Source organism: Ornithorhynchus anatinus, chromosome X1 (assembly GCF_004115215.2).
Source record: "Ornithorhynchus anatinus isolate Pmale09 chromosome X1, mOrnAna1.pri.v4, whole genome shotgun sequence".
Lineage (NCBI taxonomy): Eukaryota > Metazoa > Chordata > Mammalia > Monotremata > Ornithorhynchidae > Ornithorhynchus > Ornithorhynchus anatinus.
The window spans coordinates 108,793,548-108,808,803 of record NC_041749.1 but is presented as its reverse complement, the minus strand read 5'-3'; the positions used below and the strand labels follow the sequence as shown (position 1 = coordinate 108,808,803).

Here is a 15,256-nt window from a genome sequence, read left to right as displayed (position 1 = left end):
AGAGTGAACTGGAGTGGGGAGAGACGGGAGGCGGGGGATCGGCCAAGGAGGCTGATACAGTAATCGAGGCGGGATAGGATAAGTGCTCGGATTAACATGGTAGCAACTCGGATGGAGAGGAAGGGGCGGATTTTAGTTCTGCACGCAGTAGGGGCGCTCGATAAATACGGATGGTGGTTTCTAACTACTGTTCCACTTTTAGCAATGGGATTTTTCTCTATTTACATCTACTTTCTCACCCATTAGAGTGTACGTTTCCCAAGAGCAAGGATTGTGTCTTTTACTCCTTCAGTCTATCCTCTACCGTGCCCTAGATACAGTAGACCCCCAGTACATACTGATCTTCTTAAAGAGTGTTTAATTCCTCTTGTTGCACAAAGGAGATCAAGTGTGCAGACACACACACACACACACACACACACACACAGAGCTCTCCCTTCCCTGTGGCCACTTGAAGCTGCCCCAGCCTCCTTTTCCGGTCGAGAGAGGGGATCAAGTGGCCCAGGGAACACTGAGCCATCGGGCGAGCGGGACAGGCCACTGGGGAGGAGGCGGCAGGAAGCCAAGACCCGTTACAGGACAGGGAAGCTCGCGACGCTTGCGACACCGCAGTGATTGTTTGCTCCTTTCAACAGCCGCATGTAGCCTTGTTCTCCCCATCTCTCTGACCAGCTGTGGAGAGAGAAGAGAAAGAGACGGAGACCCGGACAGAGAGATAGAGAGAGACATGTCCCCCCGGCATGAGTTACCAGGATGGAAACAGTGGGAGAGGTTTCTCATTTGCAAGTAGCCCAGACACCCAGTTGGGCAGGACAAGTGACCTAAGCCCGGCGAGCAGGTCAATTATAATAATAATTATTATTATTATTATGGTATTTGTTAAGTGCGTACTACATGCCAAACACTGTTCTAAACGCTGGGGTAGATACAAGGTGATCAGGTTGTCCCCTGTGGGGCTCACGGTCTTAATCCCCATTTTACAGATGAGGTAACTGAGGCACAGAGAAGTTAAGAGGCTTGCCCAAGGTCACACAGCAGACAAGTGATGGAACCGGGATTAGAACCCACAACCTCTGACTCCCAAGCCCCTGCTCTTTCCACTAAACCACGGTGCTTCTCATGGTTTATGGCTGATTATGGCTGATTTAATTGATCTTACTCCCCAAGCCTCCTGAGCGGGAGGGTAAACTGATGAAAAATTTTTGTGGACTGGCAAACTTTTTTCACCGGCTCACCTCTTGAGTATTGGCAGTAATGGAGGGAAGAAGTGACGCCAATGATCCCAAACAACAGATGACACAAATTAAGAAAGGGACACGCACTCGGCCCCGGAAGCTCTGGCATTAGCGACACCTTAGAAATCTTCCACAATCTTCCACACTCACAGCGTAATGGAGTGTGGATTGGATTTGCCAAGCTGTTTTCTGGAGAGACGTCTGTGCTAGATAACGGCAAAGCCGTCCCCAAACCATCCCACAGGTCTGTCCCCATGGCGTAGCGTCCCCGGTCTGAGGCCAGGGACGCCTGGGTTCCCTAATAGCCCGGCCCGGCCCCCCAACCCCCTTCCCCCACTGGCGCCCACCTGTTCTTCAGGATCCAATAATCCTGGCCTCCCCCTGGCTCCTTTGAGGTCCCATAGCCCACGGCCAGCATCGCGTGATTCACTTTCTGAGTGCAACTGTGGCTTGAGAAGATCCCTGGAGGAGGTGGAATGATAATTATGGTATCTCTTAAGCGCTTACTCTGTGCCAAGCACTGTTCTAAGGCAGAAGGCTGTGGAACTCTGTCGGGTGGGTTCCCCTACCTCTTAGAGCAGAGAGCATCCTTGGAGGCCAAGGAAGGGGGAGGAAGGGAAGGGATAAAGTGGGGTCAAGAGGCCAGTGGGGATGGGGGGGCAATGTTTTCACTCCATCCGCGGTGGAAGGAGCAGCGAGACGAAACTGGGTCGGACAGAAGGAAGAACTTCCCGATGTCCAGAGCTGGGTCACTGAGGGTAGCTGGGCAGTGATGGGAGATAGGAATCTCCACCTCTGGAGAAATCTTTACACCTACCCTGAATGGGTTAGGAGTTCCCCTGTACGGAGGCAGGAGGCTGGACCAGATGATCCCCTCCCCATCCCCCATCCCTCCCCCATCTGGGGAAAGGAGAAGCTTCCTGCGGGACCTCGGGGGGAGAAGGGATGGCCACCCGCCATTGCCCTCCCCGGCCACCGGCTGCTACCGGAGTGGTAGAAGAAGAAGGGTCTGGCATCCACCGCGACAGATACGGGTCCCACCGTGGCCACCGCCTGCTCCAGGGCCTGCTCGTTGTCTTGGTCGACCACCATATATGAGGTACAGTTGCCAGCCTTCCCCTGCAGGCTGTAACGGCAGCTGATGTCATCCTGCAAAAGGAGAAAGCAGACCACCAGGCACCAGTCGGGAAGCAGCCTAGTGGGCAGAGCCCGGGGCTGGGAGTCGGAAGACCGGGGTTCTAATCCTGATTCCGTCACTTGCCTACTGTGTGACCTCGGGCGAGTCACTCAATTTCTCCGGGCCTCAGTCCCCTCATCTATGAAATGAGAGATTAAGTACCTGTTCTCCGCCCCCTTCGACTGTGAGTCCCATGTTGGACAAAGACTGTGTCCAGCCTGATGAGCTTGTATCAGCCCCCAGCGTTTAGCGTTGTGCCTGACACACGGTAAGCACTTAAAATATACCACAGTTATTAGGATAATTATTACTATCATCATCATTACTATAAGGACTGGATTCCCACTGTGTACAGGATCCTTGGGGAAAGACAGGAGGGGTGAAAGATGCACTTCCCCAACTAATCCCCACCATTTTGGTCATGCCCTGCCCTCAGCCATCCCCCCCCCCCCCCAGATTGATCTGTTCTCCTGTTCTTCGTTTAGCGATGGCAAATGTACCCTGTACATACCCTGCACACAGCAGGTGTTCACTCAATCCCGTGAGGAGGGGGGCTATTGATGAAGACAAAGGCAGGAACAATGGACAGGAAGCAGAATCTTTGAGAGTGAGAAATGGTGAAGGAGGATGGCTTGCCCTCTTCCCCCACGCTGCACCCCTCCCAGGGGAGAGCGCCACCTTACCCTGCCCAAATAGGGGTACAGGTCCTCTGCGTCGATGCCCCCGTTGGCCCGCACGTACTCAAAGGCACCGATGTACTGCCCTCCCCGGCAGCCCACGTTCCCTTGCCTCCAGGAACAGTCCACCAGATTCTGCTCGCTCAGAGACACCATCTTCCCCGTGGTTTTGAACACCAAGGCCTCCAGGGCTCCTGTGGCGCTGAAGGCCCAGCACGATCCGCAGAGACCCTGTGAAACGACCGCAGGAAGCCAACTGGATCAGCCAAGCCGCCTTGACCCCACCCACCCACACCTCCAGTAGGGGTTCCGGCTGTTTGGGCTCCATTCCAGCCTCACCCACCCCAGGCCGCTGACGAGACTTGCGGGTTTCCTGTCGGGGCTGAAACACCCTCAAATGGGAGCTTTCTGGCCGGTCAGTTCGTTGAAGCCCTCTCTGTCCCAGACTACTCCTGCCTAAATTCCCGGTCTCTTTTAGAGAAGCGGCGTGGCTCAGTGGAAGGAGCACGGGCTTGGGAGTCAGAGGACGTGGGCTCTAATCCCGGTCCCATCACTTGTCTGCTGTGTGACTTTGGGCAAGTCACTTCATTTCTCTGGGCCTCAGTTACCTCATCTGTAAAATGGGGATTAAGACTGTGAGCCCCGCGTGGGGCAACCTGATTACCTTGTATCCCCTCCAGCGCTTAGAACCATGTTTGGCACATAGTAAGCGCTTAACAAATGCCATTATTATTATTATTATTATTATTATTTTGGTCCCCACACTTAAAATGAACAGTTGGCGCTTATGTCCAGGAGGCTGGGAGGAACCGGAGGACAGTGGCTCTCCTGGACACCCATCTGCGAGGTCAGGGAAGTACCTAAGGGGAATGGTCCCCTCACCCCAACTTTTACCTCCAGTAACCCAGTAAGCTCCCACTTTCAGGCAGTCTCCATTCTTCGACAAACCAGGCCACCCACGGGCATGTGTGTACACACACACACACACACACACACACACACACCCCCCACCCCCCCTCGCCTCCCCAGGCAGAAATCCCTTACTTCACTCTGCAGGAGGAAGATCAAGATCAAGGATCAAGATCAAACAACTGACCCCAGGGGAGAGAACAAGTAGCAGCCCCTTTAGTTCCTCATGCCAGGTGAACTCACCTGATTCTTCACGGGGGTCACATATCCCTTTGTGCGCCAGTCCACCTCCTCGGGCCCCTCCCATGACGTCTTACTCCGGAACCGCGCTTGCTCCCGCCCGGACCGAAGAGCTCCCCCAAGGTCGGGGCGAAAGCCATTCAGCCGCTCGTGAAGCTCTTCGTTTGTCTGTGGGGACAAGCAGACGGGGTGGGAATGAGCAGGAAGAGGCAGGTTTTCCCCACCCCCAGTTGGTCGCCAACCTCCACAGGTCATAGCACCCCAACCACCCACTGCCCTCTGCAAGGCCCTCACCAACTTCCCCGGCCGGGAAGCTCGGAATGGGTCGCGGGCGGTCACGGAGGGATCTCTGGTGGAACCGACCGCTCCCATCCCTCCCAACTGCACCTCCTGCATCCCCACCGTTCTGGGCCGGCACGGGGGAAACTCCCGAGCCATTGCCAGCGAGGAGGGGAGAAGGCCGATAGCGGAACCCCGAGAGACGAGAAGAGCTGCCGGGGGTGGGACGGGGGGGACATCGACAGATCGCCCTGCTGGAGTCACATACCTGGTCCCCAAAGTGGTTCATTGCCAGCCGGTAGCTGTGCTTCCCCTGAGACATCTCCTCATTGTGCCGCTCGATCACCCGCACGTTCTTCTCCCAGGCTGCCCTGCGAAACACCTCCTCGGCTTCCTGCGGAGGCCGGGGGTGAGGGAGTGGCCGAGGCGGGAGCGGCCCCGGGTGAAATCTCCTCCGGTAGCCCGTCGGAGCGGCCGGTGGCCTCTCGGCACATGCCAGCGGGCCTTAGCCCTCTCGGGTGGCCCGCCGCTCCAGGTGGAGACTTGATGGGCTAATCTGGAGCCCCGGCTCTGCTCCCCTTGGGCTGCAAAGATGCTCAGTGGCTAAGCTTAGTTCTTCATGAAAACAAAACGAAACAGGCAGCAGCAGCAGCAGCAGCAGCAGCAGCAGTTCCAAGCAGGTAATATGAATTACCCAGGCCAGAGGTGCCGGGGCCGTGAGCCGCCCAGCCCAGGGAGGCGCCGGGGCTGGGAACCGCCCAGCCCGGAGCCCCGGGAACTGAGCCCCGAAGAAAACGAGCCCTACTCACCACAGAATAGTTTTTCCCGTGCAGGACCTTCCAGCGCCACCATCCCTCGTCCAGGCTCGAGTCTGATGTCCCGGCCAAGTCCACCAGGATCGGGAGGGCCAGGATCAGCGTGAGCCAGGGCATGATGGTCCTGCCGGGCACATCGGAGAGACCAAGGTGAGATTTCCCCAGCCCCTCAGCTCCCTCCACAGGGACCGAGGCCCGGCCGCCTTCAGCGCGGTCTCCCTGGACCCGTGAGGAGGAAGTCAGATGGCGGAGACTAGGTTGCGTTTACTCCTGGACCCGATCCTGGGAAGGTTTGGCTTAGCGGATAGAGCACGGGCCTGGGAGTCAGAAGGACCTGGGTTCTCATGCCAGCTCCACCACTTTTCTGCTGGGTGGCCTTGGGCAAGTCACTTCACTTCTCTGTGCCTCCATTCCCTCGAGTGTAAAATGGGGATTTAGACCGTGAGCCCCATGTGGGACAGCGACTGAGTCCAACCTGATTAGCTGGTATCTACCCCAGTGCTTAGAACAGTGCTTTACACATAGTAAGCAATTAACAAATACCACCGTGTTGTTGCTGACCAAAAGCCTACTCCCGCTTTGAGGAAGCGATGAGGGTGGATTAGACCACCCATCCCTATAGAGTAGCTGGCAGATGTGGAATTCGATCCAAAAAGCAAAACGCATAAATGCGTTTACACTGAGGTCAGGAACCTAAAAAGCGAGTCGATCGGTGGGCGGGTGGGTTAGAGGGACCCGGGGATTGATGGCAGTGCCTTGGGAGGGCCTTAGACATCACTGGAATCTCTGAGACTTGGGGCAGAGAGGAAAACCAGTGTGACCCAGTAATGCCAAGCGACCCAACTCTCTGGGAAAGGCTGGGAGGGGCAGCCCACCCAGTAATGACATCAACATCTCGGCCAACGAGAGGACACCCATGGAATCTACGGACCGAAATCCCAAATTTGAACGCAAATATCCTCGGAGGACTGCCCGAGGGCCACCAGACCAGGATGAGGAAAATGGTCAGGAAACACTAGGGGAGCCGGAGAAGCCAGACAGCGAGGAACAGTGCGGGACTGCAATTCTCCTCACATGGATTGGCTGAGTGATTCATCAGGACAGGAAGAGAGGTGAGGTTTTTGGAGAGGATCACGGGCTGTTTTCTGGAACAGCTAGTCATAGAGTCAACAAGGAGAAAGAATACACTGGACCTCATTCCAAAGTGCAGGAGGTGTAGGTGGGAGAGCCACTCTCTAATGGTGACCTTGTCTTGATCAAATACAACATTCTTTCTGGGGGAGGGAAGAGCCCAAAATACATAATGCGGGGTTGTTCAATGTTAGAAGAGGAACCTACACAGTCGGGAAGGGTCGGAGGGCCTTGGAAAAATACAAGTGTTACTGGAGGCTGTTAAAAAACACGATTTTAGAGGCCCAGGTCAAATGCATCGGATACCCAAACAAACCCTCCAGGGCTAACCAGCAGGGTAAACTTGGTCACAAGTGGGGAGAGGTCCTTTCCTAAATGGGACTGGGTCAGCACCCCCCTACTCCCAGTTCCCAAACGGGAACCTCTCCCCTCCAAAAATCAATGGTATTTATCGAGGGAGTACTGTGTGCAGAGCACTGTGCTAAGCGGTCGACATAGGCAAGAGAAAGGGCAGGAAGCCTGGGAAGGGTTCACTGTGGACAGGTTTCTCCAACCATCCAGATCCTGTTCCCCTCTTTTCTCTAGCTGGGATCCATCCCGGGATATGGCAGTTTGAAGGACTCAAGAGGGGCCGGGGTGAGGAAGTTGGTCCCGAGAGAGAGGGTGGGGTTCGGGAGAACCCGAGTTCTAATCCTACCATCAGCCCTTCGAATGTCTCCAAGCGAGTTTCCCACCCCCTTCGGTGCCTCAGAATGCCCCGTCTTTAAAATATTTGAGGGCGGAAACACCACCGGCCCCTACCGAGCCAACGGGGAAGGCGGAAGTGAAAGCCCAATGGGGAAATAAAAGTTTTCTAGAAACTCAAGCTTTCCTGGACGATACGGAGTCGAGAGGGTGGGAGTCAAGAGGCTCCAGGGTAGATGAAACGCTCCCTACCTTAGCTTCTGCTGCTTCTTGTGATGCACCCGAGCTACTGAGGGGCTTGGAAAAAGCTGCCCCTACTTCTCGCTTACTTCCTCAGCGTCTCATTCCCCCGCACCGCCCCCAGCCCATGGGTGGTTGACACAATACCACTAGAGACCGTTGTCAGGAAGCCAGCCCGCACCACAGAACGAGCTCGCCGCCCCGTCCCCAACACACTGGGTGTGCGAGGTGATACGTGTGTGTGAATCGTAGGAGTCGACTTTTCACTCTGAACTGGGGGGGTGGGGAGGAGCCAGAGGGTTATGGGCCTGGGGAGGGAGCGACAGGGAGGCCGCACAGAGAGAACAGATCAGAGAACCCCGATCTGTGGTTTCTCCGGCACCACTGGGATGCTCTGGGGGAGTCCCGTCAGAGCTCCGGGGACTTCATCGGCACTGGAAACTGGGGCAGGGGGAACGACAGTCTCCATGGAGTTGGTGTCTCAGCCTGGTATCTAGGACCCCCCGATACCAGTACCGCTTGGGGGGGGGGCACCCCCGGCCAGAGCCCCGCCGCTGTCTCCATAGCTGGCCAGACCCGCTGGCTGGCCGGCCCAGAGTCTCCTTCCTTACCCTCTCCCACAGCCTAGACTTGAGGAGCCCTTTGGTGGCTTCGGTAAGAGAGGGTGGAAGAAGGGAGGGACAGAGATGCTAGATTTCCCGGTTGGGGTGAGGAAGGATTTCTCCAAGGCAGCCCCTGGCCCCAGGAGCTTCCCTTGGCATTATCCCTGACTCCTCTCTCATTCAACCCACATTTTCGATCCATCACTAAATCCTGTCGGCTCCACTTTCACATCATCTCTGAAGTCCCCCCCTTTCCTCTCCCTCCAACCTGCTGCCACGTTAATCCAATCACTTATCCTCTCCTGCCTTGATTACCGTATCAGCCTGTGGGCCCACTTCCCCGCCTCCTGTCTCTCCCCACTCTAGTCCATACTGCTCCCCGGATCGTTTTTCTACCAGAACATTCAGGCCGTGTTTCCTCATTCCTCAAGAAACTCCAGTGGTTGTCCATCCACCTCCGCATCAAACAGAAACTCCTCACCCTTGGCTTAAAAGCACTGGATCGCTGTGCCCCGCTCTTACCTCACTGTTCTCCTACTCCAACCCAGCCCGCACACTCCGTTCCTCTAATGCTTCTCACTGTACCTCCATCTCGCCTATCTCGCCGCCGACCTCTCGCCCACGTCCTGCCTCTGGCCTGGAACGCCCTCCCTCTTCATAACTGACAGTCACTCCGGCTCCCACTCTAGACTGTGGGACCGTGTAAGCTCACTGTGGGCAGGGAACGTTTCTGTTTATTGTTGTTTCCTACTCTCCCGGTCTCTCGGTACAGAGCTTTGCCCACGGCAAGCGCTCAATACGATTGACCGACCGACTGACCGTCGGTCCTGATGTCCAGTACTGGATTTCCTCTCTCCGCCCCTAACGCGCAGGGTATCTGTGGTCAGTTATGCAACCCCGTTGTGAGGCTGCTGGCAGACTGACTTCCTGTCAGGGTGGGGAGGCAGCATCGCCTGGTGGAAAGAGCATGGGGCTCGGAGTCAGGAGGTCTGCCGTGTGACCTTGGGGAAGTCACTTAACCTCTCTGGGCCTCAGTTTCCTCATCTGTCTAATGGGGAGAAGGTAGACTGCGAGCCCCAGGTGGGACAGGGACTGTGTCCAATCGGATAACCTCGTATCTACCCCGGTGCCTAGCACGGAGTAAGCGTTTAATCAATGCCCAAATCATAATTATCATGACCACCATCGTTATTAGGATTTGATTGCTTGTGAATCTCAGGTGCCTCCCCAGATCTGCAAGGCTTAGCCCTCCCCATGTTCAAAGTCCTCCCCCAAGACCCCATCTCCTCCAGGAAGCCTTCCCCGATTCACCCCCGACATGGGAAGCAGCGTGGCTCAGTGGAAAGAGCCTGGGCTTCGGAGTCAGAGGTCGTGGGCTCGACTCCCGGCTCCGCCACTCGTCAGCTGTGTGACTGTGGGCAAGTCGCTTCACTTCTCTGTGCCTCAGTTACCTCATCTGTAAAATGGGGATTAACCGTGAGCCTCACGTGGGACGACCTGATGACCCTGTATCTATCCCAGCGCTTAGAACAGTGCTCTGCACATAGTAAGCGCTTAACAAATACCAACATTATTATTATTCCCGAGTCACATCACTCCAACATCCACTCCTACCCCTCGTGTATTTATTCCTACCCTTCCTCAGCCCTTGCGGGTGTGTGCATAACCTACTGCCCAGTAAGTCATTTATCTCGATTTACTCTAGTTGCAGATATTCTTATCGCGGTCTTCCCCGTTGGAGCGTAAGCTCTTTGCGGGTAGGGAACGCACCTCACGCTTCTGCGGTACGGGTAGGGCCCGAACACCTACCTACAAGATGTGAAAGCCGGAGATAGGTCAAGTGCTGATTGTCACAGCGGGCTAGGATCTGAGAGCCCCCTCTCCCCGCCTCCGACCCCGTCCGATCCGGTCAGGCTAGCCGGTTCGAAACAGCGGCGCCCACGCCACCGTGGCCACGGCTTACCTCAAAATGTCCACCTGCGTCAGCCGCGGCCACCAGCCGTGGCCCCAGCCCAGGTCTCCAGCTGCAGCCCCATCCAACAGCTCTTAGCCGCGCCGGCCGGATCGGACGCGCTCTCCGCCAGGCCCGCGGCAGGTGCTGTACCTCTCGCTGCCGTCTCATCCCCGGGTCCCACGGGTAAGCCCGCCTTCCCCTCCCCGCTGTGGAAACGGAGACGGGGACCGACCAGGGCGGCCCGGATCAGATGGGGGCAACAGCTGGTGCTGTGGGCGTGGCTGCCAGGGCCCCAGCGCTGCCCTTTCCCTCCCCTTTTCCTGGATGGGGCAGGGAGGCAAGTGGGGGGGATGTTAATCGGAGCTAGCCGGGTTGGCAGCGGCAGCTGTCACTATGAACAAAGTTCAAAAACAGAAAATCCTGGCGCGAAGGGTGGGGAGACCTGTGGAGGAGGAGGATGAGTTCGGGGCTCGGGGTGGGGCAGGGAAGCCCCTAGGAACGGGGAAGGGGAATACGTGAGGGGAGGGATTTTCAGGGTGATTTTTACTTACCTGTAGGGTCCGATCACCAGGTGGGGCTGGTTTTGACCAATCGCGAGCACTGCGGGCAGGGAGCGTCTTGATCGTCGCGTCGTATTCTCCCAACTACTTAGTACAGTGCTCTGCACCCGGTAGGCGCTCAATAAATACGACAGTGAATGCCATGGGAAGAGTAACCCACGGTCAGAGCCATGTTTCAGAGGATCGCATCGCGACCCAGGTGCTTAGTACCGCGCCTTGCACAGAGTGGGCGCTGGGTAAGCATCATTCCTAGTTGCCTCCATGTTGAACGCGGTCCCCGAGTGATGCTGAATGAACTGCTCGAGGAGCCGGATGTGGCATCCAGAGAGGCCCTGGTCTCGCAACCCCAGAGAAGGTTTGTCTGCGCTGGACTCTAACCAACTCCCAATTCCGTGGTGTCGTCCCCTCCCAGGCGCTTAATACGGGTCCCTGCACACAGCAAGCGCTCAATGAGTGCCACCGATTGACCGTCCGACGGACCACGCCTCCGGTTAGGTCCGCAGCTTGACGCGCCGAAGCACCCGCCGCGCTTGCGGCAGCTCCCCTCGACGGAGCTTCGCTGGGCGGACCACGGGCAAAGGGACCACAGCTGCTGCCACGGGGGGGGGGCAGAAACGGGATATCCGGGAACGCTTTTAGGGCACGGCCGAGGGCGGCGTTGGAAGATGCAGCATCGCAGTCAAAAGCCGGGAGACGACTTTGGCGGTCAAGCCGGCACGGGGCACTACGATCCCTTAAGAGCTCCAGGAGGATGGAGAGACTGGCGGAAAGGCAAAAACCATCCCGGGTGCCGCCAACTAACCAAACGGTACAAAAATAGGCAGCCGTGGGGTGGGCGCTGTGGTCGGGACGGTCGGTCTCACATCCACAGTCATAGGTGAACTTTCTCATTGGTTGTGCCATCTTCGGAGATGCGAGACAGCTAGACGTGAGCAGTTTCCTGACTCGAAGCTAATGATAGTAATAATGATGATGGCAGTTGTTAAGCGCTTACAACGTGCCAAGCACTGTTCTAAGCGCCGGGGGACACACACAAGGTGATCGGGTTGTCCCACGTGGGGCTCACAGTCTTCATCCCCATTTTACAGATGAGGTAACTGAGGCTCAGAGAAGTGAAGTGACTTGCCCAAAGTCACACAGGTGACAAGTGGTGGAGCCGGGATTAGAACCCATGACCTCTGACTCCCAAGCCCGGGCTCTTTCCACTGAGCCACGCTGAGGATGGAAGGGTGCGCGCGCGTGTACGTGCGCGTGTACGCGTAGAGCGAAACGAACGGGTGTCTGCTTGTCGTCCCCCCCCCCGTCCCCCTCCCCCCCCCCCGGCTGGATAGTAAGTTCCTCGCGGGCGGGAACTGCGTCTTTTACTCCTGTTGCCCGTTCCCAGACCCCCAACCCCCCACTCTGTCCGCGACAGGTGCCCAAGCCAGTCCTTCACCACACTGGAACATCTAGGAAAGAGGTTGCCAGAGGAACGGCAACTTCCTGTTCCCGGTGACTCCCCCTCTCACTTCCCGACCCCACTTCCCGCTCGCTGGCACCCAAGACCCGTCCCCGCCATGTAGCCGAACGGAGGCTTCGTTTCCATCTGTAATACTTTAATGAGTTGCTACGTCTTACACGCATAATTATAAAAGAATAAGAATCCACAAAAATATTTTCTTCTCATAATACGCACTTAAAATACGTGGGGTGAAAAGACGGGGGTCCGTGTTCTAGTCTTTGCCCTCCGACTCGGTCCCGGGGCCGGAGGGGGAGGCGGGCCCGGTGCCCCCGCAGTCTGTGTTGGTCGGGGAAATGAGAATGCGTATCGGCCCGGGGGGTGGGGGGCGGCGGCGGCGGCAGAGAGAGGGGAGACGGAGGGCAGGGCGAAAAACAGTCACTGACCCGCAGAGAACTGAAGCAAAGCTGGTTTCAGTGCACGCCTAAAAGCTTGCGGGAGAAGAACAGGAAATATCACAGGAAGGGGAGCTGGGGAGAGGAGGGTGAGCGAGGGCTGGAGCGGGAAACGGGAATTCCCATTCTCTTCTTGCTACCAAACCTGATCCCCGAGGTGGCCACGTGCTCCGGACGGCCGGAGGGGCATAACCTTGTTCTCTGGCCCCACCCCCGTATTTGGGAGGACATTGGCCAGGGCCTCGGGCACGCTAACTTCCCAACCTCCCAAGGCCAGCCAACTGCCCCAGACCTACCGCCTTCCTCCTACACGGCTCGAACAACAATTTACTAAGGGAGCTGGGGGGCCGGGGGACCGGGGCCGGGGGGGGGGGGAGAAGAGACTGGAATGTGCCTACCAAGCCTATCCTGGGGCCCTGAATGCTACTGCTCATCCTGGGGATGGGGGAGGGAGGACACAGAGACAGAGGGTAGGGACGGGGGCGAGGAAGAGAAAAACACAGGGGGCGCGGGGGTGGGGCGGTGGGAAGCGAGAGAGCAACTCATATGCCCACCAAGCCGACTGGGGGCCCCAGGCGACCGTGGAGTGTCGTGCCCCCCCCCCCCCCCCCCCCCCGGGGGGAAGGACTCCTGCTCTCCCGGCACCTCGGTTTAAGGCAGCTTGGCGGATTTCTCTGGTCTGACTCCTCCCTGGGACAAAGTCTAGATGCCTCGATGCCGCCGAGATCCCCCTTCCAGGAAATCACCGGACCGCAGAGGGGGGATAGGAGAGAGAAGTGGCGGATGGCAGACGGGACCGGACCTCTGCCCGGTTTCAGTCTAAATCGGTCTACCGATAGTCCTCTCCCAAGCGCGTGCGTCATACAGTGCTCTGCACAGAGGCAGTGCTCAAATACCACTTATCGACCGACTGACTGATTGATTGCTTGATTCGGTCCTGGCGTGGAGAAAGCCGCAGCCAAAAAGAAAGAAAGAAAAAGAAAAGAACAAAGAAGAGTTTATATATATAAAAAAAAAAATGAAGCAGCCGCAGCATCAGCCAGGAAGCGTGAGTCCACAGGGGTTGGGATGGAGCTGGCTTTCGGGTGAGAAGAGCTGCCATCCAGATCAGGCCAGAGGGGATGGCCTTCCTCTCCCTCCTCACCCCGGGAAACCTGATGTTTGGGGGAGCCAAGATGGTGGCACTTGGAGGCTTGTGCTCTGCAGAAGAAGGCTGGGGAGGGGCGGGAGAGGGGAGGGAGGGGTGAGGGAGAGGAGAGAAGAGTCGGGAGAGGGAGGGGAGGGAGGGCCGGGGACCCTCCCAAGGTGAGTGGGCAGCATCCGGAGTCGTGGAGGCCGCAGCTCTCAGAGGTATTCTTGAAGAAAGTGCAGCAGTGTGATTTCGTAGTGCTCTCCCGACTCAGGGCAGCGAATACTATGTCTCTCGTTGGGGTAGATCTGGGCGAGAGAGATGAGAGGTTCCAGTGGCCACAGGTGCCAACGTTGCATTTTGAAGACCGGGAGACGATGGGGCGCAGACGGGACGGGGCTGGGGAGCAGCAGGCGGGCCCGCCGAAGAGCGGGTCCGTCCGTCAGCCACGAACTGGGGGTCTTTCCGGCCCCACCGGGAAGCCCCGGGGTCTCCCTAGGGTCCCAAGGGGAACGAGGCTGGCTGCCCGGTCCGGACGGCCCCGGGGAGGGGAACGTCGGCTCCGTCGCCCCGAGCCCGTCGGCTCACCCGCGTCATCGACCCGGCCTCCCGTCTTCCCCTGACCTCCACCCTCCCCGCTCCCCGCCAACCCCAAGCCGACCGAGAAAGCGACCGTGTCAAATCGCTCAGCGCAAGCACCCGGGAGAGAGACCGGGATCCAGCTGGGGCACGTGTCCTGCCTCACGGGCTCATCCTCGGGTGGAAAACTTCGACCGCCTCTAACCGCGGCTGCGCGGGTCCCGGGGATCCCGGCAGAGCCGGAGGGGAGGGAGGGCGGTCGGGCTCCCCTGGTCTCCGGGCATCCAGGCCGGAGACTCCGACTGGCCCTGGGGTGCCAGAGGCAGGAGGGGACGGCCGGGACGAGGGGACGGCCTGCTCGCAACGAGGGGCCTGATGGGAGGGCGCAGAAACGCCGGGGCAGAGCTGCCGGGCCAAAAGGCCGCCGCCTGCTGGAGGAGTCACCCCACGGGTCCAGGCGAAAGACAACTGGCTCCACCTACCCCCAAAGCCGACGAGCAAGTGCCCCCTGGGCCCTTGCGGGGGGCAAAGAGGGGACGTGGGAGGGCAGGGAAAGGTGCCGCAGGACCCCACTGGGGCTTCGCCCCTCGACTCCACCCTCACCGTTCCCCACCAACCCCGAGCTGACCGAGAAAGCGACCACGTCAAATCGCTCGGCGGAAGCGCCCGGGAGAGAGACCGGAATCCAGCCGGGTGACCCGTCCCGCTTCACGGGCTCACCAGCTCATCCCTCGCCCCACGGCCAATCTCCCACCGGCACGCTCACCTGCAGCTGATAGGGTTTCCCGGCCCGGATCAGCTGGGAGACGAGGAAGTTGGTGTGGAAAAAGTGCACGTTTTCATCCAGGAATCCATGGAGGATCAGCAAGCGGTTTGGCCTGGAGAGGGAAGGGAAGGGGTTTGGGGCGGGGAGAAGATTCTGAGCATTTTAAGCCACAGGCCGAGTTGAGAAACCCACGCCCCCCCCCCCCCCCACCACAGTTTCCTCCATGAGCTACATTCTCACCCTCTGAAGTCTAAAAGCCCAAGAACCACCAGGGGAGGGGAAGAGGAGCGAGCCCGGCCCAACATCTCCACCGGTGGGGCGGGGGGAACGGGACTTTCCATCTACTAAAACCTGGCCCCCTGGGCTGTCGAGGAAGCACTCTTTCG

At 58.1% G+C, this 15,256-nt stretch overlaps 2 protein-coding genes across 6 annotated transcripts in view; both read right to left on the bottom strand.

Annotated features, from left to right (window-relative positions):
• Positions 1-338: 338 nt before the first annotated feature.
• On the bottom strand, positions 339-8,545 carry LOC100076077 (procathepsin L-like). Its single transcript, XM_007656421.3, has 8 exons — positions 8,512-8,545; positions 5,327-5,456; positions 4,786-4,911; positions 4,242-4,406; positions 3,096-3,320; positions 2,222-2,384; positions 1,583-1,697; positions 339-672 (listed from the first exon to the last, which is right to left on the bottom strand). Exons 2-8 carry the CDS (start codon positions 5,447-5,449, stop codon positions 573-575), a joined length of 1,017 nt encoding a protein of 338 aa, XP_007654611.1. The 5' UTR covers positions 5,450-5,456; positions 8,512-8,545; the 3' UTR covers positions 339-572.
• Positions 8,546-12,081: 3,536 nt separating this feature from the next.
• DPP9 (dipeptidyl peptidase 9) overlaps positions 12,082-15,256 on the bottom strand; it is a 72,770-nt gene continuing 69,595 nt past the window's right edge. For all 5 annotated transcript variants that reach the window (XM_029050577.2, XM_029050574.2, XM_029050576.2 and 2 more), the window contains 2 exons: positions 14,871-14,982; positions 12,082-13,833 (listed from right to left, as the gene is read on the bottom strand). In XM_029050577.2, the coding sequence (XP_028906410.1) occupies positions 13,741-13,833; positions 14,871-14,982 (205 nt within the window). In that variant the 3' untranslated portion in view covers positions 12,082-13,740. The remainder of the gene's footprint in view (positions 13,834-14,870; positions 14,983-15,256) is intronic.